General features: G+C 48.6%; 7 protein-coding genes across 7 annotated transcripts; 5 read left to right on the forward strand and 2 right to left on the reverse strand.

Annotated features, from left to right (window-relative positions):
- Positions 1-276: 276 nt before the first annotated feature.
- Positions 277-2,879, forward strand: agd3 (putative extracellular serine-rich protein; the record flags this gene model as incomplete). Its single annotated transcript, XM_002563092.1, has 2 exons — positions 277-2,553; positions 2,613-2,879. 2 exons carry the CDS (start codon positions 277-279, stop codon positions 2,877-2,879), a joined length of 2,544 nt encoding a protein of 847 aa, XP_002563138.1.
- A 2,999-nt stretch (positions 2,880-5,878) lies between these two features.
- N7525_009023 (endo alpha-1,4 polygalactosaminidase) lies at positions 5,879-6,838 on the forward strand (the record flags this gene model as incomplete). Its single annotated transcript, XM_002563094.1, has 1 exon — positions 5,879-6,838. The coding sequence occupies one exon, from the start codon at positions 5,879-5,881 to the stop codon at positions 6,836-6,838; it is 960 nt and encodes a 319-aa protein (XP_002563140.1).
- A 4,044-nt stretch (positions 6,839-10,882) lies between these two features.
- On the reverse strand, positions 10,883-12,217 carry N7525_009024 (spherulation-specific family 4 protein; the record flags this gene model as incomplete). Its single annotated transcript, XM_002563096.1, has 3 exons — positions 10,883-11,203; positions 11,491-11,848; positions 11,997-12,217. 3 exons carry the CDS (start codon positions 12,215-12,217, stop codon positions 10,883-10,885), a joined length of 900 nt encoding a protein of 299 aa, XP_002563142.1.
- Positions 12,218-12,976: 759 nt separating this feature from the next.
- N7525_009025 (NAD-dependent epimerase/dehydratase family protein) lies at positions 12,977-14,287 on the forward strand (the record flags this gene model as incomplete). Its single annotated transcript, XM_002563097.1, has 1 exon — positions 12,977-14,287. The coding sequence occupies one exon, from the start codon at positions 12,977-12,979 to the stop codon at positions 14,285-14,287; it is 1,311 nt and encodes a 436-aa protein (XP_002563143.1).
- A 732-nt stretch (positions 14,288-15,019) lies between these two features.
- N7525_009026 (mitochondrial 54S ribosomal protein mL54) lies at positions 15,020-15,804 on the forward strand (the record flags this gene model as incomplete). Its single annotated transcript, XM_002563098.1, has 2 exons — positions 15,020-15,500; positions 15,554-15,804. The coding sequence occupies 2 exons, from the start codon at positions 15,020-15,022 to the stop codon at positions 15,802-15,804; spliced, it is 732 nt and encodes a 243-aa protein (XP_002563144.1).
- A 267-nt stretch (positions 15,805-16,071) lies between these two features.
- Positions 16,072-16,939, reverse strand: N7525_009027 (glutathione S-transferase family protein; the record flags this gene model as incomplete). The annotated part of the gene is made up of 2 exons (XM_002563099.1): positions 16,072-16,841; positions 16,891-16,939. 2 exons carry the CDS (start codon positions 16,937-16,939, stop codon positions 16,072-16,074), a joined length of 819 nt encoding a protein of 272 aa, XP_002563145.1.
- Positions 16,940-17,635: 696 nt separating this feature from the next.
- Positions 17,636-20,062, forward strand: N7525_009028 (putative phosphoinositide-specific phospholipase C; the record flags this gene model as incomplete). The annotated part of the gene is made up of 4 exons (XM_061214576.1): positions 17,636-18,037; positions 18,090-18,846; positions 18,902-19,502; positions 19,897-20,062. The coding sequence occupies 4 exons, from the start codon at positions 17,636-17,638 to the stop codon at positions 20,060-20,062; spliced, it is 1,926 nt and encodes a 641-aa protein (XP_061069007.1).
- Positions 20,063-23,431: the final 3,369 nt, after the last annotated feature.

Consider the following 23,431-nt stretch of genomic DNA (forward strand, 5'->3'; position numbering starts at 1 on the left):
TCTTTTAGGATACGAGAGTACCTCCGGAATTAACAAGACACAAAAGGCGATAGGCCTTGAACTTGACCTTTGGCTTGCTCAACGGAGGTTTCATCTATGTTGTAGGTAAAGAGTATAAAGACAATGATTATGCACATGTGGGTAGACAGAGTCTAAGTTCATTCGTTTAATATACTCCGTATCATATTTTCATTTTAGCATTTTAGCAGTCGAGTCTAGTATTGCAGACCTGCATACTGTGTGACCCTCCCTATCCAGAACCTAGTCAGGATCGTCATGATTGCTGCCCCAGTCTGGGCTTTGAAGGTCGGTTGCTACTACGCCTTTATAACATGCGACACTGCCCCCGGCGTTTGGCCTGAGAAGACGCCGACTGTCATCACCTATCACCCTCCAGTCTCGACTCCTTCTAGTACTCCTACTAGTTCTGCTGGAGTGAGTTCCACCACGGTCGCTACTTCTACACACTCTTTCACTTCCTCTTTGTCCTCTACCCCTGTTACCAGTTCGCCTAGCACGAGCACTACTTCTGTAACATCAACCTTCGTTACTTTTACCTCGTCGGGTTCAATCTCGTCCGACTCTGTTTCAGAGTCCGTAATCGTCACTGTCCCATCTGGTACCTCCAGCGTCCCTACCCAGAGTGGGACATTGTCTGTTTCATCCAGCTCATCCGCTATTCCCAGCAGCCTGGTCTCTTCGTCAGTCGTTTCTTCTTCGGCTGTTTCGACTGCACCTGTTTCCACAAGTGCTTCTGTGACTACTCCTAGAATGTCGTCCACAGCTATCTCAATCTCGGCTTCTCCCTCTGCCACCTCGCTCAACCACGCTACTGTTGCAGCTGACATTCTTGTCATTGCTAGAGATGCTGCCGCTGCAGGTGTGGCCAGCTCTGGGCTCAATGGATACGGTATCCCATTTACCACTCTGCTTGTTCCCTCTGCTGGTGTTGCTCTTCCCGACCTCAATGGCACCGCTGGAGGAAACTTTGGTGGTATTGTCGTTGCCTCTGAAGTCAGCTATGAGTATGGTGGTGACGTGGGCTTCCAGAGTGCCCTGACCACGGATCAGTGGAACCAGCTATATGCTTATCAGCTTGAATACGGTGTCCGCATGGTCCAATATGATGTCTACCCGGGTCCCAAGTTCGGTACATCTGCTCTCGGTGGATGTTGTGATGACGGCATCGAGCAGCTTGTCTCATTCACTGATATTAGCGATTTCCCCACATCTGGCTTAAAGACTGGTGCAGGTGTCAGCACCAGTGGTCTGTGGCACTATCCCGCGACTATCAGTAACACCACCTCTACCAAGCAAATCGCCTCGTTTGGCCCCACTACAGGGTTCACTACTGAGAGCGCTGCTGGTGTGATCAACAACTTCGATGGCCGTCAGCAGATGGCCTTCTTCATTGGTTTCGACACTAATTGGAGTGCTACATCCAGCTACCTGCAGCACGCATGGATCACCTGGATCACCCGCGGTCTGTACGCCGGGTACCGCCGTGTCAACCTGAACACCCAGATTGATGACATGTTCCTCGAGACTGAAATTTACTCGCCCGCTGGTGAAAACTTCCGTATCCGCGCCCAGGATATGATCAATATTGCCAGTTGGACGGATGAGATCAACGCCAAGATGCCCGCCGGCAGTTCTTACTTTGTCGAGGTCGGCCATAACGGTAATGGAAACATCGAGAACTCTTCTGATACATCGGATGCTGGCTGGGATTCTTGCGGATCTGCTATTGAATATGACTCGCCTCCTGACACTGAGCCCGAATGGATGAAACCGCTTGGTACTGGCACTGACCTGTGGCCCGCCGCCCCTACTGCTTATGACTGGACTAATACTTGCACTGCCATGGATGAACTCCTGACCTGGTGGACCACCGAAAGCAACCTCAACAAGTTCGGTCATGTTTCCCACACCTTCTCACACGAGGAGCAGAATAATGCTACCTACAGCGATGTCTACAAGGAGATCAGTTTCAACCAGGCTTGGCTAAAAGCCGTCGGTATCGATAAGGCCACCAAGTTCACTTCCAACGGTATCATTCCTCCTGCCATTACCGGTCTGCACAATGGCGATGCCCTTCGCGCCTGGTGGGAGAACGGCATCACTAACTGTGTGGGCGACAACACCCGCCCTGCTCTTCTGAACAAGGAGAATGACATGTGGCCTCTCTTCACAACTATTGCCGCCAACAATTTCGACGGCATGCAGATCAACCCTCGCTGGGCCACTCGCATCTACTATAACTGCGACACTCCTGCCTGTACCGTTGCAGAATGGATCGCCACCTCTGCTGGTGCCGGTACCTTCCAGGACCTCCTCGCCATTGAGAAGGCTGAGACCATGCGCCATCTGTTCGGCCTCTACCATGATGGTTATATGTTCCACCAGGCCAACCTGCGCAACATTGATGTTACCCCAATTACCATCAACGGTGTGTCTGAGAAGTACTCCATTATGCAAGCTTGGGTGGAGGTCCAGGTCCAGGAGTTCGTCCGCCTGGCTGAATGGCCCATCATCACACTCACACACCAGGAGGTAGGATGAACCCCATCTAACATGTTACAACGCCTCATTCATTCGCTAACTCGTCATAGATGTCCGCTTCCTTCCTTGCCCGTTTCAACCGTGACAAGTGCGGCTACTCTCTGAGCTACGCCACTAGCAACCAGAAGATCACCGCTGTCACTGTCTCTGCCACTGGCAATACCTGCACTGAACCCATTCCGGTGACCTTCCCAGTTGGTCCTACCAGCACCCAGGGCTTCGCCACTGAGCAGCTAGGTGCTGACCCACTGACCGTCTGGGTTAAGCTCACTGGATCCCCTGTCACATTCACTCTCTCCACTCCCATTTTCCTTTAAGCAGTTGGAAAGATGATCTACCTGCCCCTATTTGGCAGGCCGATGTACCTTTCGCTTTTGTTGTCCACCCATCGCTTTCTTATTATCTTGTGGATATCTCGTTTAGATGTCAATAATGGTTTCTATATACGTGAAGGAGAAAGAACTCTTGCTTTCCTGTTGATACGAATATTCAATGTCCTATATTTTCTAAATGTCTGGAAATATCATGTATAGATATACGATAATATACAACGATTCTTTCTGAATGATCCTATGTACACTAAATACTTGCCCTGTATGGAGTACTCCGCAGGCTCGTGATTCAAAGACAGAAACCTATTCTTGACATCTAGGCAGTACCCTCGGACATGTCATCTGGCGGTCTGGCAGAGCACGACGGAGTCAGCAATCTCTCGCTGCAGGTCCGAGGTCACAATGTTAGCATGTTGTACGAGCTAAGGGGCGCCATTGTCCGACTGATCCGGCGTAAGGCGGTCGTGCCAGGTGGGAAACAATCCCAGCACATTTTGTACGCGAGTCATCTATCCAAAAGCACGAACGAAAAAGTCCATTCCCACCGATGAGACAAAGCCATCTAACCCTATTCAGTCGTGGCAAAAACAAATCCCGGCAAGTTGATCCTGTCTACGGAATACTCCGTACAGAAAAGGCCAAGAACAGAAGCACAGTCTAGACATCGGCTTTGTAGCCTAATATGTCTCAACCTCACGCCCTACCACATCATCACCACGGTATTCACCCCGCCCAACCGAGGAACGCCATCCGGGCAATCGATATTGCCAAGTAATCCGGAAAATAATGATCGTGTCTCGGAAGGCGGAGGAGACCGGTGGATGTAGCGTAGATGCAAGTGTAGGCTGCTGTAAATATCTGAGACATCGGCGCATACTCCGTACATCTACGTATATAGTCTAGTCTACCTGCAGGTGCATAGGGCAATCCAATTCCGCTCCGACCCCTGCCTCCAGACTTACAGCGGGGAAGCGTATAAATAATGCGTTTGAATGCAGGTGTTGCATTAACTGTTCATCGAGTCATAGATAGAGGCCCGACGCTAAATTTGGAATCACAGCCATAATGGCTCTGTTTCGGTGATATACGCTGGAATACGGAGTAGATTCCTGGGCATTAGAGCCGGCCTAGGATTTATGTGCCATACCTGGTAGTCATGTTCAATGTGTGTCATGTAAGCCTGCGGCCTGGGTGAGTTCGGCTGTCGGAGCTTACTTTGACTTCCGCTGCTACTGTCGCTTTCTCTCTGTTCTTTTTTTTCCTTCTTCATTTTACGCCCTACTATGCCTAGCAGCGGCAGGTGCGGGAGGCAAATATTACGAGATAATACAACATAGAATGAACTAGAAGAAGAAAGCCCCTTAGCGTGCATCCTAGGCGAGACATTCATCTAAATCAAAAACCATGAAACGAGTCAAGCATGACTTGTCAAACCATGAGCCTTGGCAGCTATTAAGCGCGATCTTGGCATGGGCTCAAGCCCTTCAAATTCTTCCTCTGGAGAAGAGCGAAACTAATGAGCTCGGGATATTTCGTATAGACTCAGATTTGTAATTGGGCAGCCTTGTGGACCTGTTTCGGTTAGCGGGTGTGGCGTCCAAGCGATTTTCCGGTAAGGAAGAATCAGGCGATTGGGTTATCTGGGCCTTAGCGCCACCGGATTGAATTGACTTTTCTGTGGTAGTCTATTTTAGCGCCTTCGGCATGCTAGCCAGGCCGCATAAGGACTGTGAAGAGAGCGGGACGTATTGGAGAAAGGTGTTCAATCTGAAACATACCTAGGTAGAATAGACAATGGGAGTAATTGTAACGGTAGTAATTTGGTGAGAGTGATATTAATAGTCGAATCTAAATGTCGCTATCATAAGCGTCATCCAAAGATGATTTCAAGACATCAGATGATGGGTATCCTTGTTCTTGACTAGGGTGCAACAAGTCAGGACTGGATGATTTTTAAAGTGACTGATCATTAGCATTTCAAATCCATTCCGGCGGATGTTGGGTTAGGGCTAGCGGGGACTCGGGATGGTATTTTCAAAACGCCTCTTTTCTTAGGTATACGGTAATTACCAATGTAATACAGCAATACCATATTTGTGACAGCTTAAAAACCACCCCAATTTCAGGGCTAAGGCTCCTCTTAAGTTATTGGGAATATGTTCCAAATATGAATGTTGGAAGTGCAAATTAGACCTTTCGATTTCCCCTCAAGTCGTTGTGGTGCTGTTGTCCACTTTTATTCGGTTTAGAAAGGCAACAGTCGAAACCGCTCCATTAGCTCTCCATCCAGCATAGTAGCGAGTAATCCGTACCGAAGGGTCCTTGGCAAACTGGGATCTTTCTTTTTTTCGTCTATTTTAGGCGACCAATCACCCTACTGTGGCTTTATGTTGTACTCTCAAATTTTATGGCAATTTGAAATTCAGCCAAAACCCCCTGAGCTCCTGTCATTCTTTTTTTCTCATTACTTGTCTCAATTTACAAAATGCCGCTCTATAGATAATATACACCGTATTCAGATCGAGATAATCAAATTAGCAGATCGGATCAACAGGTTCCACCATCTTATTTTATTTTAGTTTCTTCTTTACCGCCCCCTCTTTCCACGGGGATTCTAGGCATCCTCATATCTTACATGGATAGTTACTTCTTTGTTGCCTTACCCGTTGAGGTATTTCCAGTGTCAACGTTTGCCATCTAAGGCTGAGCTTTGCTTTTTCCAATATTCCCGTAAGAGGATCTCCCTCAGCCCCAGACCCGTGATCTAGGCCCTAGTTTATTTTGAGCTTAAAAGTTCCTGTCTCCCGAGTTGATGCCTGCTGATCTTTTCCTCCCTCTTCTTTTCCCTCCCTTGGCCTACCCCATACTCTCACGAAATACAAATACCCCGCGATTTTGGGTTACCGCGCTCAATCTCATCAGCATATTACAAAGCAGGAGGCTTCTCACATCGTCTCGTCTCTCACTCCACAATATCTACCCTAATGGGTGAACCATCATCCAAGGCGGGCTGGTGGGCTTGGTCGACCAGGAAGAAGGTTCTTATCTTCGGAACCGTCGCCCTTGTCATCATTGCTCTAGGTGTCGGACTAGGTGTCGGACTGGGGATTAGCGCCAAGAATGGCGGAGACGACGATAACGATAATAACAACGAGGGCACCGGTTCTAATACAACAACACCAACCAACACAACCGTGAGATGGCAGCCACCTGTTGGCGCCAAGTGGCAGATCATCCTGAAGTCCGAGGACGAACCGATATCCACCTCAGTGAACGCACCAATCTACGACATCGATCTTTTCGACAACAACAAGACCTTCATTTCAAATCTCCAGAAAATGGATCGCAAAGTGATCTGCTACTTCTCTGCCGGCTCGTTCGAGAACTGGCGCGATGACGCCGGCGATTTCAACGACGCAGATAAGGGCGACGATCTCGACGGATGGCCCGGCGAGAAATGGTTGAACGTCAAGTCCACAAACGTGCGCAAAATCATGCAGACGCGTCTCGATATTGCCGTAGAGAAGGGCTGCGACGGCGTCGACCCTGATAACATCGACGGGTACGATAACGCGAACGGGCTGGATCTCACTAAGGCTGAGGCTATCGACTACGTGAACTGGCTTGCTGCCCAGTCCCACAGCCGTGGTCTCTCAATTGGACTGAAGAATGGCGCTGGCATTATCGACTCTGTCATTGATAACATGCAGTGGTGTGTCAATGAGCAGTGCGCTGAGTTCGATGAGTGTGATACCTATGCGCCCTTCATCGAAGCGGACAAGCCTGTCTTCCATATCGAGTACCCCAAGGGTGGTAATACGAACAATGACAAATCTGTGTCGGCCAGCCAGGCGAAATCCGCTTGTACGGCCAACAGCTCTGGCAACTTCTCAACTGTCATCAAAAACATGGACTTGGATAACTGGGTTGAATACTGCCCGTGATCAGGTTTATGCTTAGATTGAGCTCGTGATACCTAATTTGGAGTTTTCATTGCATGTATAAGTAATAAAACGTGATACATATTTTTGGCACCATCGTCCATGACTCCTTCCCCCTTTCATCGCCTTGAAGCGAAGTACGTTCTTTGGGCCCAGAAGCCGAGAAAAGCAAAACTCACACTTCGGCTCGTATTTCCTTCAATAGACAACTACAAGACGCAGGACCACGGTAAAATAACTTCACGCCTGAAGAAGCAAAAGCAAAAGCGCCTTGGTGAGAACGCATCACACCTATTGCATTAAGCCCAATACGAGCACATAACCGCCACTTTCTGCCTGCGTTGCACACTGCTAGCGTTAATTACAACAATCGCCTGACACCTTCCTTCACAGTGTATGCGTTGGACTCAGCTTATGCTCGCCCACTTTAACGAAGCAGCTCATTTCAAGTGCACATGTCATGAGTTCGCACTGGCACTGGGCGCTGCGTGGCACTAGCACCAATGCTAGCCCAGATAGTGAGCTCATCACAGATAGCCACGACCAGCGCCATCGTCGGCACAAACTTCTCTTCTTTTAGCGGCTTTTTGTGCATAAACTATAGCCGCTAGTGGGTGTGACTACTGCCGCTAGTGGAAATATATCCAATTCCCCGAGTCCTCCGTCTGCCCGGTTTGTCCATGGCATGGTGTGATGGAGAAATTGGGCGAGGCTAGTGTAGAAAGGCCCGGCCTTTGTGCCGGATCAACCATCCGGCGTTAGCTGTTTTTCCTTCTCTTTCTCCTCCGTACTTGCAGGTATCATGCATTGCGTATGGGGTTCGCTAAAGTTCTGAGAGACCCGGATATATCCCCAACCGAATATGTGGGTTTTAGGTAACAGGACCTAATCCTTGTCCATTTTCTCCTATATTTTGCCACCGTGATATAATTATAGACTACTTCTTTGTTTCTCGCCTTGGGGTGGAACAAAGCAATTACCAGGCCGCTCTCATTGCCCGATTGAAGTCAATGAAACAAATGTGAAATTCTTGCGCAACGAGCGGGCGTGGGGACTTTCCCAAAGGGAACTTGATCGTGACAGAGGATCTTTTGCTGGTCTTGGCAGCCTTGGCATGTTGATGCATTGGAGCGGATCGCAGGTCTTTACTGGTCTGATTGGTTAGGTTCGAGAGTTCCTCTAATATTCGGTTAACTCCGTTTCGGGCCTATGGGGAAGTGGGTCATCCGGTAACTTTGCATGATCAAGGTTGTTGAGGTATTTTTGCAATGTTTAATTACATACTGACAGATCATTCTGTAATTTATGTATAATTTATGTATCCTTTGTCAGGTACCAAAGTAATTGCGGACCTCGATCGTAATGGCTATATCACAAATCTTAATGGGATCTCCTTGCATAACCCCTGTGGCTGGAAACTGAAGTCACACATTGTGTGTTACTTGCCGAGATAGGTATGTTGTACTATGTATTTTTACCACATTGTGCTATACTTCATACCACTGTGAGAAAAATGCCCGGATAGTTCGGAGTGTACTCCGTAGAGACTCTAGAGACTCCGAAGGCTCTTCTATTCCCAACTTCCGTAGGTTTGTCTTGTTTCATGCATTAAAACAATAAATAATTAAAGAAATTAATGTACATGTCTCACGACCCATCTCGGTACAAAGACCGGTGAACACGGGAGGGCTTTATGTCCCGATGTTCGTTCCCGATTAGAATGGCTAGTAGAGCAGTGAGAGAACTTCCAGTCTGGATTGTTTTTTTTTTTTTTTCTTTTCCTCTACCTACTTCTCTGCTTTCGGGTACAACCCCGTACCCACGTGTGATATACCCACCTACCAATAACAGGCGAACCTTGAAAGCTCGCGTGGTCCGAAAATCGAGGATCCAAGGGATGGAAGGGCGCTAAGATCGGTTACCCGAGTGGCTCTCCCAGGCGGATCCACCCCTGTCCCTAAGCGGCTAAGTATGAATGTTCTCCCTCCACTTGCTTGCATTACTGTTCACCCCACTCGATACAAATCTCTGCGCCACGACCTAGATTTGCTATGAGGAAAACTCAAACCCGAAGCGGGAGGATTGTGGGTCGATTAGGATAGTGACCCATCTGATGATGGTCAGACTAAGCGAGAACTTTGCAAGATTGGACTGTCTCCAAAGCATGGTTGACCAAAACAGGGGTGAACCTTAATTTGGAACTCCCGATTTGAATTAATGGAATTTTGAAAGGCTGCATGGCGAACATCATGCGAACTGAATTTCAAACATGGATGCACGCGCAGAGAACGGTTCAACATTTGTTGGGATTCAGACGTATCCACCCATGCATGCTCATAGCTGATCGTGCCGCAGCAAAATCCACCCCGGCGCTGAGTTTCCTCAAACGCCGATCTTTGGCATTTACGTTTTTAGCGCCCAGCAATCGACAAAGTTCGGTGTGTAAATAGTCAGATCTTATGTATTGTATGTAGTCCAAGCTTCTATGGAGAGGAACCAGCGATGCATGACAGAAATTATGCGCGATATTCTTACGTATTAGTCCAATTCTCCCCTGCGGCTACCAGAGGCACCGCAGCTAAGAGATGGATGGAAAATCCTTTCCTGCCGAAATACCCGGTCATGCCACGAGATAATGGCTTCCGCCACCAGCGCTCGGTTTCAGGGGCACGACCGAAGTTACAGATATGATGCATAGGCTGAAGAACAAGGGTGAGGTAGTGATGGTTTCCCCAAACTGTATCTTGCAGCGAGCGACCAGGGAAAAACCTGGTTCTTGCGAAGCGGAAGGTTCAGCAAAATCAGCTCTAGATAGAGGATGAGTATTACACACGGTTGTTGTATTTTGCATTGCGCCGGGGATCGGGAACCGAGGACCGGGGAAGATACATCGAAATTGCCAGCTGTGCGTCAGGTCTCAGTGTAAAAACATCCCACACTGGCCTGGTTCCTGGAATATGACATTGGAATAGGACAGGGTTGAAATGAGACAGGTCGGGTTGGTAACCGGCACAGCCGCAGTTGCGCCACGTTGAGCCAACATGCAGGAGTACTACTGCGTATATTGTTCCTGTTGCAACGCAGCGTTGTAGCGAGGGAAACTGAGTTTGGACTTAATGTATAGTGATGACACACGGCAATAGAGAATGTTAATAGCCGAGCGCTGCTGTTTCAGTCTTTGATCACTTCTCACTATCTGAAACTTGAAATATAGTTTAGCTGAGAAATTGGCTTCGTATAATAATCTAGTCTTTGTCTCAAGATGTTCCAGTTGTTTATATCTGAGTCTCACATAAAGGGACATATCCGTCGCTGATTGAAACTGTGGCTGGATGTACGCCCTGCCAAGATAGTTGAGAGCGTATCTTGCAGGGCTATTTTAGGAGTATCTCCGAGCCTTACAATGGGGCATTGGCTGTGGACCTACAGGACGCTATCTGCGGGTCTCATGTATCGATCGGATCGTAACCCGGAGATATTGCAAAGAACGACAGTCTAGATCGGGATACAAGAAAGGAAGGTGTTTGGACATCTCTGTATCGTCAAGACTGAGGTCAAATCAAGCCAGATCCGCTTGAGCCACGTTTAGCTTGTCCCTCGTATCCGCCGATCCAATTGCTTTGCCACATGTTCCAATTCACAAATACTGCATTAGTGGCTGGGTTTTGGTGGTATGTATTTGGTATCTTATACTTGGCATGAAAAATACAATGAAAATTACCCAATACACCGGCACGTATTCTCCACCCGTGGTCTCCACTTTGATCTAAAAAGTGTAGCTCACCTGGAACAAAGACGGCTTGGGAAGGCGCATTGAAAGGATAGAAGGCGAAAGAGAAAAGTTTTCATTCTAGTCTCTCCCGCAAATCATGAAAACTCGGATAGACTAAAACTTAGTCCGAAAATCAACCTATAAAATCATTAAACCAAATGAGTTAAAACATTATAGCTCACAAAAAAGAATATGTGCACATACTCGCTTGACCCAATTTACCCCACCAGTGCACATAATACAAAAGCAAGTAATCTAAAACAGAAATTCAAGATCTAAGCTGCCATCAGATCGACAAACTCAGTCCATTTGGCCCCAAAGGATGAATAATAGTCTGTGCTGAGATGGGTGATGTACACCTCTTCCGCGACCTTGCGCACCTGCTTGACCAGACCGCGAAGGTGCTTGCCCTCGACAGATTCAGGCACGGAGTGGACGATGGCGCAAAGTTGCGTACGATTGCTGTCAGCGATATTGCTGAACAGTTTGGCTCCTTCCCTTTCCTGGAAAGTACTGTAGGCAGCTTCGAACACAACGGTTGAATCAGCTGTTGCCAGGTACCGAGAATCGGGGATGGCGCCGGGATTGTGGACAACCTGGTTCTTTTGGTTAGCCCAGTGGACTTTGGGTCTGTATCCCAGAAGGGGAAACCATTGTGATGCAGGCTGGGGCGGAATATGGGGTGTTGGGTAAAAGTCAATAAAGTCATAGTATGATGGAATTAACAGACCGAGGGGAATAAGAAGAGAAAACAAGATAAAATGAAATAAAAGACCAAAAAATAAGTCCAGGATGATGCGAGACAGAGGGACGTATGGTACACGTAGAGCAGTGAATAAGGTGTCAAGTTAAAGCACGGTTTCGGAAGAATTGCAGAACTCACAAATTGGTCAGGACCAAGACCCTTAAGGTTCTTAGCAAAGTCCGTCAGCCCTTGCAGATACGTCAAGGTTTGAGCATCGTATTGCTGAGGGGTTTCATCGAAGAAGATTCCGCGGACCGCAAGGTTGGGATTGGAGGAATTAGTCGGCCAGTCGGCGTAGGTCTGGATATCCTTGCGAACAGCAGAAAAGTTTCGCTTTCCGTATGAGGTATGCACATAGCCCAAAACACGGACATTGTCGTAAGCCGTGAGCTTTGGGATCTCACGGGTGTAATTGCCATCCGGGAGAGAGTCAGGCCCCGGCCCGTTTCCTGGATTGATTACGACAGTAAAGTTGACGTTGGGGTGGGTTGATATCCTGTGGCGTTCATCAGCTGTTTTTCTCCGTATTTTCTTTTTCCTTTCTCTTAATTTTGATGTATTGTGGTGGGCCACCGGCCGGAATAGAAAGCAATCCAGAAACCGGGGGAGAAAGGGAATTGGGATGAATAGGGCTAGGAACATACACATTTTCCAGCGGAGCCCAGGCCTCAGGAGCAGGGTATATGTAGAGTGGAACGAACACCTTCGCTTTCGGACCCATGCTGTTTTTCTTGAGAGTCGTGACCACGACAGAGGGTACAACAGCAGCAATAATCACAATAAGGGCCACGGTTGCCAAGATGAAACGAGAGCGCTTCGACTTAAGACATGTCCGCTTGCTCACGTGTTTTTCGGAGTCAGACATATTGGTGGATTTACAGAGAGAAAGTTGAAAAGAAGAAAGTGGGTTCGCGAACACTATCGGCTACATATGAGCATGAATTTTTCAGATAATATGGTGGCCAACAAAAACACCAAATCAAAAGATGTTGCTGGCCAACTACGACCTTGAACTAATGGCTCCATGGCCAAAGATGGATCTGGGGCCTCGACCGTATGCAGAAAGGGTCTTGGCTGAGACGTAGAAAATAGAATGAAAATTAGAAAGAAATCATAATAAAAAAAGATACAAAGAATAATATAATAATTCCATTATTATACTAGCCCGAGCTGAGTACTCCGTACACCGTACAGGTAGGGGCACTTAGGGCATTCGGACAGCATGATATCCCAAGGCGGCCGCATGTCTGGCCCACCAAGGGGCAGCCTGGTGGTTCTGTTCCAGTTCGTTGTACCCCCTCTTACCCTCGCTTTGTGCTTTTTTTATTCCGCTTATGCTTGTTTCTTTTGTTTCTTTTTCTTCTATTTTTGCCGCCGGACCGTGCTGGATCCTCATTCGCCAAGGAATGATGGCATAAATGAACTCAACCTGAGGTCCGAGTGAGGCAACGCAGGTACCTCGCTTGTTTTGTATAAAACCTTGGTTGGGGGCCCACAGAAGAAGAAGGATACCTTAGTCTTGGTCATATAATAACATAGAACACTTTCTCTCTTTGTTTGCAGTGATAGCATAACTTACCATTCATTCATTCATTTTGACTTTTTGACTTTTTGACTTCTCACCATGATTGAGCCAACATCATTTTCCTCTTCAAGGTCGGGCAGCCCTCAAAGGTCCGATGCGAACAGTCCTGTGCACTCTCCTATCGCTGTGGACACACCGTCAACAGAGGCTGGAGACCCATTCGACAATCTCCATGACTTGTTGCGCAGACTCCCTTTGCAGAGTCACATTCTTGTCACTGGCGGCCTCGGTTTCATTGGTAGTCACACCACGCTTGAGTTGCTCAAGGCAAACTATAACGTCATTGTGATCGACAATCTCAGCAATGCATTCGAGAATGTTGTCGGCCGTATCAGTCTCTTGGCCAAAAAGCATCACGAGGAGAACGGCACGAAGATGCCATCTCTGCGGTTGCATGCACATGACTATCGCGACACCGAAGCTCTTCAATCACTGCTCGAAGAATACCAGCTTCCATCCCGGTGGGGAACTCCCAAATCGAGAATCGCCGGAGTCATCCACTTTGCAGCTTATAAAGCCGTGGAGGAGAGCATTCGGAAGCCACTGAAATATTACTCTAACAATGTCAGCGGGCTGGTCGACTTTGCCACAACACTTGGTGACTTCGGCATCAAGACCTTCATCTTCTCGTCTTCCGCCACAGTATACGGGTCCCTCGCAACCTCGGGTCTTCCATTGAAAGAGGAACTGTGTGTTCACAAGGAAGAGTTGTACACAGACCATGAAGGCTCACAGCAATTCATCCAACCTGGATGCACCGGAATCACCAACCCGTACGGACGCACGAAATGGATGTGTGAAACCATCCTAGCTGACCTCGCCGCATCAGACCCCGAATGGACCATTGTTGCACTCCGCTATTTCAACCCCGTTGGCTGTGATTCTTCCGGTCTTTTGGGCGAAGACCCAAGACAGGCACCAACAAACCTGCTTCCCGTCGTTGTCAAAGTCATTACCGGCCAGTATTCAGAACTTTCGATGTTTGGGACAGATTGGGAAACCGAAGATGGCACTGCCGTCCGTGACTTCATCCACGTTAGTGATCTGGCTCGTGGACATATTGCCGCGCTTAGTTCGGCCAACGAGGGCAAGCTGACAGAGAATTTCCGCACATTCAACCTCGGAACTGGAAAAGGGAATTCGGTGATGGATGTGGTCAGCACTATGGAGTCTGTTACTGAGAAGCACATTCCTAGGCGTGCCGCACCACGTCGCGAAGGTGACGTTGGAGCCTGCGTTGCGGTAGTCGATCGGTCGACGGAAGAGCTTCAGTGGAAGACAGAAAAGAGCTTAAAGGATGCTTGCCGGGACATCTGCAACTTCTTGGATATCAGTGGGCTGTCTTCGTAGCGCAGCCGGTATACTCTTGGTCCGATATGACAGTAACGTTTCGTTTTGTCATTTCGTCTGTTTCTAGTATACCTGCTCACCAAAATGAGGGCCCTTCCGAGGCATGTTTCTAGTATAATGACTGTCTGTTTTCTGTTTGGTTTAGCATGCTGTTAGAGTTGCATGACTCGCGAGCATTCTCGGTCGGTCTCTTGTGACCTTTCCCTTTTGCGTGTACAGAGTCGTCTATATAGGTCGCTCTCTCGCTATATCTGAATTAAATAAAAGTCGCCATTTGACCCTCGGACGTCTTAGCAGGTATTCTCAATGAATACAGGTAATCGAGGACTGATCCACGATGTTGACAGGGTATGTGGAGATGTGGGAGACACGTGATCTCACGAAGTACATCTGGGCAGAACCGGTTGGATGACGAGGTTAGGACTAGAAATGTCGATGGTCAATGCATAGCGAGGATATTCATTTGCGACATGTCTAATCAATGAACAGACTAGAGCCTTGTAGCGAGAGATGAAGTTGTCCAGCGTCGTTCGCCATATTTGTTGGTTAGTCACGTGACAATCTCCGTCTTGGCATCAAATATGGCCGCAGTTTTCTGCGACAGCTCTGTCTCCGTGCGTGTCTTGTTGCATCTTCAACGCAATTAGGATCCCTTGTCGTCCAGGGCCCTCTATTGAACCCTTTAATATTGCCCTGTCTATTCTCCATCTTTCTTTGATATATTTTGCCACAATGATCTGCAAAAGCTGCCGCACGACGATGCTGTCCCGGTTCAACCAACAGCCAGTGACCCGAACGGCTTCAGCATGCGCGCGCCAACTCCCCATGGTTCGCAGTCAATTCCGCTCATACAGCAGTGATAACAACCCCCCTGTGGCTGCTACTCCTTCTTCTCCCTCTCCCCGCCAACCCACGGTCGGCGACGTCACAACCCCGTCCGCCATCTCCTCCGCTACCCCCGGTGTATCTCAGCCTTTGAGCACCCCCGAAGGTGTCCACACCGATGCCAACCCAGGAGCTTCCACAAAACCCGCCGCCGTGCGTCCCCCGAGCAGCTGCCCGGCCGGAACCAAACTGAACGGTCTCAACTACTTCAAAAACAAGCCGGATGTCTTCGCCAAGGAGGACTCCGAGTACCCGGATTGGCTATGGAACCTCTTGGGAGATTCCTCCAAGGACGCAAAGACTAAGAAGGGCGGTGTTGACCCAAGCAGTAAGATTCCTCCTGGATTTCCTATTTTTTATACGATGCTTACTCTGCCGCAGCCTTGAACAAGAAGCAACGAAAGCGTTATGAAAAGAAGCTGGCCGCTCGTACTGGCCCCCTCGCCGCTAAGATTCCCGCTCACCACCACGCTCACGATATCACTCCCGCATCCTACAACCGTGACGCACCTTCAGCTGATCCCATGACCGATGCCACCGAGGGCTTCGAGCAGCGCTCGGAGATTATTAAGAGTGCACGCGATGCCAGACGGAAGGCCATCAAGGAGTCCAACTTCCTGCGCGGTCTGTAAGCTTGTTCCCTTTCAAGTGGATCACACGAAAGCGACTGTACTTTTCTTGTTGGGGTTGTGTCGCAGGCGCCCAGAACCGCCTCGATATTGCATTGGATATTGGATAGACCGGACCCTTTGGAGCATCCGGGATGTATTACTACATTGATCTGTTTTTCGATTGTGCTATATATCAAATGATACTTGTCTCAGATCTAAGCCGCCGCAGAATATCCCGAGCAGCCCCAAACAGCCACCTTTATCGCCAAGAATGTCGTTGTATCTAACTTACTGGGGAATCGGCCACTCCTTCTCCTCCCCCTGCCCTTCAAGCCAGGGTAAGCAAGCTTCATACAGAGTTTTGAACTCCCCGTCTCCAAGAACAAGAATCTTCTCAAAGGTACCCCGGTCAAAGCGCTCGAAGAAAGCCAAAAGTGAAGCGAGAATAATATCCGCGAAGCCGGCCTTCTCACCCTCCAAAAACGGCCCCTTCTTCCCGTCCTTACCCCTCAACATCTTAATCAGCGGCTCCGTCTCGTTCTCAATAAGCTGCCACAGAGCAAGCAACTCCGCCTCATCCGTCGGCTTGACCTCAGAAAGCGGCTTCCGGAAAGCCTCCGTGCGCGTCCGGATAAAGTATTCCCGTCCACGCTCATCCAGTCCAGAGGGAACGTTGGGAATAACGAGCGACACCATACTCGGTCTGATCAAGCTCACTATCTTCTGCACGGCGACCATGAGCGAGTAGCTTGCATCGCCGGATGGGAAGAGCGGGGGCGACGGGTACAGCTTGTCGAGGTACATGGCGATCGGCTCGGAGTCCATGAGCAACCCAGACGGGTTGCTTGTTATTCCACCTTTGTGGCTGATCGCCGGCAGTGTGTAATGAATCGGTGACTTGGCAGGTAGGATGCTCAACTTGGTAGGTGGGACGCCATGGGCTTTGAGCAAAGGTTCAATGTCGGGGTATGAGACCCAGCTTTGGGTGTAGGGGATCCCCTTGAAGTTGAGGACCATTCTGGTCTTCAGAGTGTTGGGAGACCATGACTTAGAAGCGCCTGGTTAAGTTAGTGGTCTGTTTGAGTCATCCAAAGGTTCGGTTCGTACCGGGTAGGACTGATGTAATATCGAAGAAGTGGATGTTGGACTCGGTCATTGTGTAAAATATGTAGATCGTATATTGGATCTAGAGTTGAAGTTCAAATGAGTCATGAGTAGTAGTTGTACTTTTATATACCAGGAGGACCCCCCGAGGTCGGGAGCGGGGCTTTGATTTATCAGCTTGTTGTCATTTTCTAACCTTGGAGGGTTAGACAGGACAACTTGGAACATATAACGTCGATGGTCGGGAGGGTCTTCGGCTTTCGCTAATAAGCTTGATATTAATCTGATACACTCATGACTTCGAAGCTGCACAGCTGCGGCAGCTGTGAAGCGAGGTAGTATGGAAAGAATCCATATTCTATGTACAAGCTACGCTTGAAGGAAATATACCTGAATGCAACCCGAGCAGTTGGAAGTGAAAAGTCGAAAGTCGCCTTTCATCTATCCACGATATACAGAGAGTCGCGCCACGTTCGCAGTGGGGAGACGCACGGGTCACGTTGGGATTTTCTCCTCACATGGCATGCCATTTCTACAGAGTACATGTATAACAGCATATCCAGCATATATCGTACATCCATGTTCTATTCAACCTAAAGTCACAGATACTTGACACAGCCCCCTGAAATAAGCGGGGCAACTATTTGCCAATCAGCCTACCCCTCCAGCTACCCAACAACCATAAGGTGCATCTTCTATATGGCCTACTCCCACTAGAACAGAATAACTAACAATATACCAGTGCAAAATGGAGAAAGTCGAAGACCTAGTCGACCGTGCTAAACACCTAGTACTCCACGAACCACCCGAGTCAGAGTCACACACCGTGGAGAAATTCCACCCATCTTTGGATGATCATATCCAGAAGATCTACAAGTCTGTCCAGGCATATGCTCCAACTACGAACTATTTCCTTAAGGAAATCCAACATGACCCTACCCTCGAAGACTGTCCCGAGCCAGTCAATGCTCTGGCTTCTCTGGATGCCTTCCGTGAATACATGAAAGATGGGAACTCATCTGCGATGGGACCAGAAAACCCCCTGGATCTTTCCGCTCCTCTTTCGGATTACTTCATCTCGTCGAGCCACAACACCTATTTGACGGGTAACCAGCTGTACAGCGACGCTGCTTCTAGTGCCTATACATCTGTGAGTTCATGTTTTGCAGAATAGTCCCACCATTTACGCCCCTGGATGTTAGACTCCCGCGATCAAGGACTTACTCATGCCCGAGCAGGTCCTCCTCCGCGGCTGCAGGTCCGTCGAGATTGATGTCTGGGATGGGGAATTGGACAGCGACAGTGACACAAGCAGTAGCAGCAGCGATTCAGAGACGGAAGAAGGGAGTGTTGGGAGCAAGTTGAAAGAAAAGAAGACGAAGAAAACCGCGGAAAAACAGAAAAAATCATTCTCGTCCAAATTGGAAGCTAAACTTGGTGGTGTCCTTCGCCGCAAATCCGCCAAATCGCCCGAGGAGCCATCGGGTGAAGAGACCGCGACGAGCCATATGCCTGTTCCTGTTGAGCCCCGTGTTCTGCATGGCCATACACTAACCAAGGGAACTACATTCCGTGAAATCTGCCACGCAATCCGTGACAGTGCATTTGTTGCCAGTGATCTTCCGCTGGTAGTTAGTCTCGAGGTACATGCGTCTCTTGAGCAGCAACAGACGATGGTTGATATCATGTTGGAGGTGTGGAAAGGACTTCTCGTGGAGGCTTCTCCGGACGAAGGAAAACTTCCTCCACTAGCCAATCTGAAGAGAAAGATCTTGATCAAGAGCAAATGCGTTCCATTCAGTGGGGAGGAGGAGAAACCAGAAGGAGAAGATCTGACGCCGCAGAAATCAGATGATAAGTCGGGCCAGCAGGCGCCGAAGCCATCGAAAATTCTTGATGCTCTGGCTAAGCTGGCTGTTTACACTCGCGCGTATAAGTTCAGTCATTTTGATCAACCGGGTATGCATCATCATTGTAGGTCTGGGCATGAAGGCGGTGCTAATCCGATCAACAGAGGCCAAAGTACCTCTCCATGTGTTCTCGCTCTCCGAGAAGGCAGCACGAGAAACCCATGCCAACCAGCGCGATGCCTTGTTCGAGCACAACCGAACATCTCTGATGCGGATCTACCCGTACGCATTCCGGGTCAACTCGTCGAACCTTGACCCGACATTTTACTGGCGACGTGGCGCTCAGCTAGTAGCACTGAACTGGCAGAACACAGACAAAGGCATGATGCTCAACCATGGGATGTTTGTCGGTTCCCACGGCTGGCGACTGAAGCCCTCCGGCTACCGAAGTAGCAACTCTCCGACAGAGATTATCGAGCGCCGCAACCTAACCCTCTCAATCGAGATATACGCCGCGCAAGATCTCTCTCTGCCCCCGGGCGACCACAGCGAGAGGGGATTTAAACCCTATGTGAACTGCCAGCTGCACGTCGAAGAACCCGGAAGCGACGTTTCCCTGGACCAGGACGATGGTAGCTCCGACGCAGAGAAGAGCAGCTACAGGCGGTGCACAAAGAGTTCTTCAGGTCGGAACCCGGACTTCAAGGGCCAGAAATTGGAGTTTCCGACCGTGACGGGGATAATCGAGGAGTTGAGTTTCCTACGGTCAGTGTTTCTCTTTGTTTTCTTGCTTACATTGATGTTTCGAGTCATTTACCTCGTGCTTTGTCCTCTTCCTCGCTCTGCGAGAATTTTCCTTGCTGCATTTCCACCTCCCATCACATGAATTCGTTTTCGAGTATGCAGGCATGAACCCTGCATTGTGATACCCGTCAAAGAACATGTAAACATGACGACTGGGCTTGGTATTTGCTTCTTCCTGACTTCCCCGTTGGTGACACGATGCATTGTCTGTGCTTAGGCTTAGCAGGGCGACCTGTAGCTTTCCCCAGCATCACCTCGACTATCATGCACAATGCCCAATAATGCGTTTCACATTCGAAGATCCAAGCACTACGTACAAACAAGCCACTGACTTAATTCTGCGTTCTTTCTTTAGGTTCAAGATCAAGGATGACGAACTCGGCCGGGACCCGTTGGCTGCGTGGGCTTGCATCCGACTCGACCGGCTGCGGGAGGGCTACCGGCTTGTTCATCTCCATGAATGCGCCGGCGAGAAGACCGGGGGTGTCTTGCTGGTTAATATTGTGAAACAGGTTACTTAACTACGCGGGATATTTTGTCGAAGTGAATTCAACGTTAGTAGCATAGTGCAATGTATCAAATTGTGACGTCTTGCAAAACAAGGGCCCTTCGGGAGAAACACCGTGCCGAAATCGCCGGTTGTCTTTGGGCAGGGTTTGGGCAGCACGTCGTACAGCGCATTTCCATATTAGGGAGCCAGGAACAAAAAGGTTGCAGGAACATACAGCATCTGACAAATGTGACAAGTCTTTTGAAGGTTCGGCATGTGTATCACAAACTCATTTCGACCTCATTCCGACATGGCCAAAAGCGACAGGCTACAGATTGGCGATTGCGATTGTGAGATGCAATTATGCCAGTCAGCATGCATATATGCATCTGATTCGAGGACGTTACACAGAAACAATGGCACTTCATTTGAACTCTTCGGACTTTTTCGGACTGCATTGTGCAGAGTCGTGGACAGCAGTCTCGCAGGTGGCAGAGGACAGTTGTTAGAAACAAACTCGTCTCCCCGAGAGTGTCTGAATAAAGGAATAATGACCGAGCTTGGGGTAGATCATATCTTGTTTTAGCTAGGCGGCTCGGTTGGCATATGAAGTGGAGGTCCCTCCTCCGCTGTATGCAGTGTCGTGCTGGTGGCATATATCACTTTAGAGGGCATTGAAGTATTAGCCGCATGATATGCACTTTGCCGATGCCGTGCATGAGTATAGCGGAAAAGGGTCCAATATGCTGGTTTTCGGAAGAACGCTAAGGGAGATATGCATATCGTAGTCTATGACTTGGATGATATCTGGACAGTATTCGCTTTGATTTTGCTAAATTGACTATGTGAGTACTTACTACCAGGCCTCGAGGAGAGAGGAAAAGTAGCCATGACAGGTCAAACGGAGTACAAGCCTACCGGGTGGTAAGCAGAGATGATTGTTGGCAAGACATGCGTAAGAACGTGGGGTAGCAGTGCTTGGACTTCGAGACATCTTAACGTGTGTACAGATAGCACGGAGTACGTAGGGGAACCATAAAAATTCCTGCATGCTGCGAGCCATAACCCCAACCGTGGGGCTCATATCATATAGAGGAAGACCGGTGAGACCAAGGGTCAAATCACTAAATTATGACCTTAAAAGGCGTAGTCTCAAGAGCGATCAACGCGCCAAGCGACATGCATCAGATTGATCAACATGGCTAGTGGGGACTAACAGATAAGTCAAATTGACCGGTAAATCGCCCGATAGAGTTGTGGAAGCTGATCACACGTCTAGGGAATCGCAATATGAGACGTCTACATCTGGCTCACCTGGATTCTTAGGGCTTCTACGTACTCCGTACGGGGTTTACGGGGGTTGTGAATCAACAAAGCTCGACGTGGTTCTTCAGATCCACCCTCTGTATTTGTCATTTGACAGATCCTAGTGGAGGGGTTCATGCGTCACGTCCATAAAATTTGCATGCATAAAAGGGTGAAAAGGGTGAAAAGGGTGAAAAGATGCCTTCGAACAAACGGGCCACAGCGATGTAGCCAATGATCGGACCGGATCATCGTTTGGGGAATGGAGAGGACCCATGTTCACTATCCTGGGCCAATCAGAGCACATGAATGGCCGAGGATGGCCGAGCACTAGACCTATTTTGGATATGCTATGGTTCTGGGGTTGATACATCAACTCCTAAATGCGCTGAGAGTTGAATCCTAATTTCCCCCTTTTCCTTCCAGGTATCGGTGAAGTGATGCAGGTTTCCGATGAACTCTAGACGCAGTTCTTTGTCTGATCCCTCGAGTCATTGATCCTTTGGGCTTGAGGAAGCAAACATCAATGCACAAGGCCCGGAGGCCTCGGGAGGTACCGAGGACGTTGCTGTGATTGGTTTAAGTGGGCCAGTGGCGTACAAAAGGGGTCATGATGGCTCTGTTTTTGGCTCTTTTTTTGTGGCTCTGATACCTGTGCAGCAAAGCCAAGCCGTCAGGACGAACGTCCATCTACTTGGCTGATATCATTGGGGGAAACAAAGGATTGACCGAGCTGAGCGGGAACTACCGAGACTGCTAAGTTTTTGATATTAATTTTGAGATTACAATTTTATTTTATTTTTTGTTTTATTTTTAATTTCCTTGATCCATTTCCCATTAGCGAGTGTGAGCTGGTTCTATTCTTCTCTTCCGGTCTCTTTCCTTGCATCCCAGACCATATAAGGACCCCTCCTCGTCCTATTCCCATGATCTTGTCTTCAGACTTCGACTTAAGAGAAATCTAAACTACGCTGTCCTCGTGCTTCGGCAAAGAACTCTATTCATCCTCTTCTCGTTCCATTCCTGTCCGACATACCTACCAACATACCATGACTTCCTCTTCTAAATGTACCGCACCGGTGTGCTCAAACTCCGCTAAAACCGCCAAGGTTCGTACTCTTATATTCATCATCGATGTGGTACTTCCAATAGTCTCATAAATACATACTAACCGTCCAACAGATGCCAGGCGTGCGATGCCCCAATTGCCTAGCTCAGGGGAAAGAAATTTGGGTTATCCCAGGCAAAAACTGTCACATCTGCCACACACCGTGTGCATGATAGGCTCACGGTTCTATGTTGCACATCAATCATGGGGATGAAGATTGTGTGCAGTCATATGCGCCCATGCTGTCCGGTTATGATCTGATTTCTCCACACCATAACCTCTTCTATCATACGGAGACTCCTGAATCTCGAGAATGAATTCAACACGTCCGAACACACGGAAGGCCTGCGAATATCTTGAAGATCAGCAACTCACCCTTATTTGATTTGGCACCGGGTAAACCTCTGGCGAAAGGAGCAGGAGGTATCGACCATGGTGTTCGGTCTTTCGTTTCCTTTTTTCTTTAGCGTTTTCCTTATAATGAGATACACGACCTTTTTGTTATTCACCAGTCGGTATAGTGGTTACGATATCGAGCTATCTTTACCATTGGGACGAGGCCACCAACACTTGATTAAATCGGCTACAAGTAGAACTCACCTTAAATTTGGCTTCACCGAATACCTTTGACCTGCATAATGTATACAAAGTAGTAGATAGCCCCATGTCGGAGTCTGAAGGTTCTATGGCATCATTCGCGCACACTACAGTGTACATAGAGTGCATCTACGAACTACTCTACGGAGTAATTCATGCATATACTAAATATAATCACAATATGTATTGAGCTCCCTTTAGCGAACTTGGGCTCTCTAATTTGAACCGAGGGTATTTTAGTGACGGTTCATATCTAGCGTGGCCTGGTGTGTGTACATCGTTGGGCAGACCTCGAAGTGACAAAGCTGTCCAGGGTTAGCCATGCCCTCTAATCTTGTCTGGCCTAATTCCTATCTATAGCATCTTTACAGAACCAGTCTAAAACGAGGC

This window comes from Penicillium rubens (assembly GCF_028828025.1).
Source record: "Penicillium rubens strain IBT 27055 chromosome Unknown utg000003l_segment0_segment0, whole genome shotgun sequence".
NCBI lineage: Eukaryota > Fungi > Ascomycota > Eurotiomycetes > Eurotiales > Aspergillaceae > Penicillium > Penicillium rubens.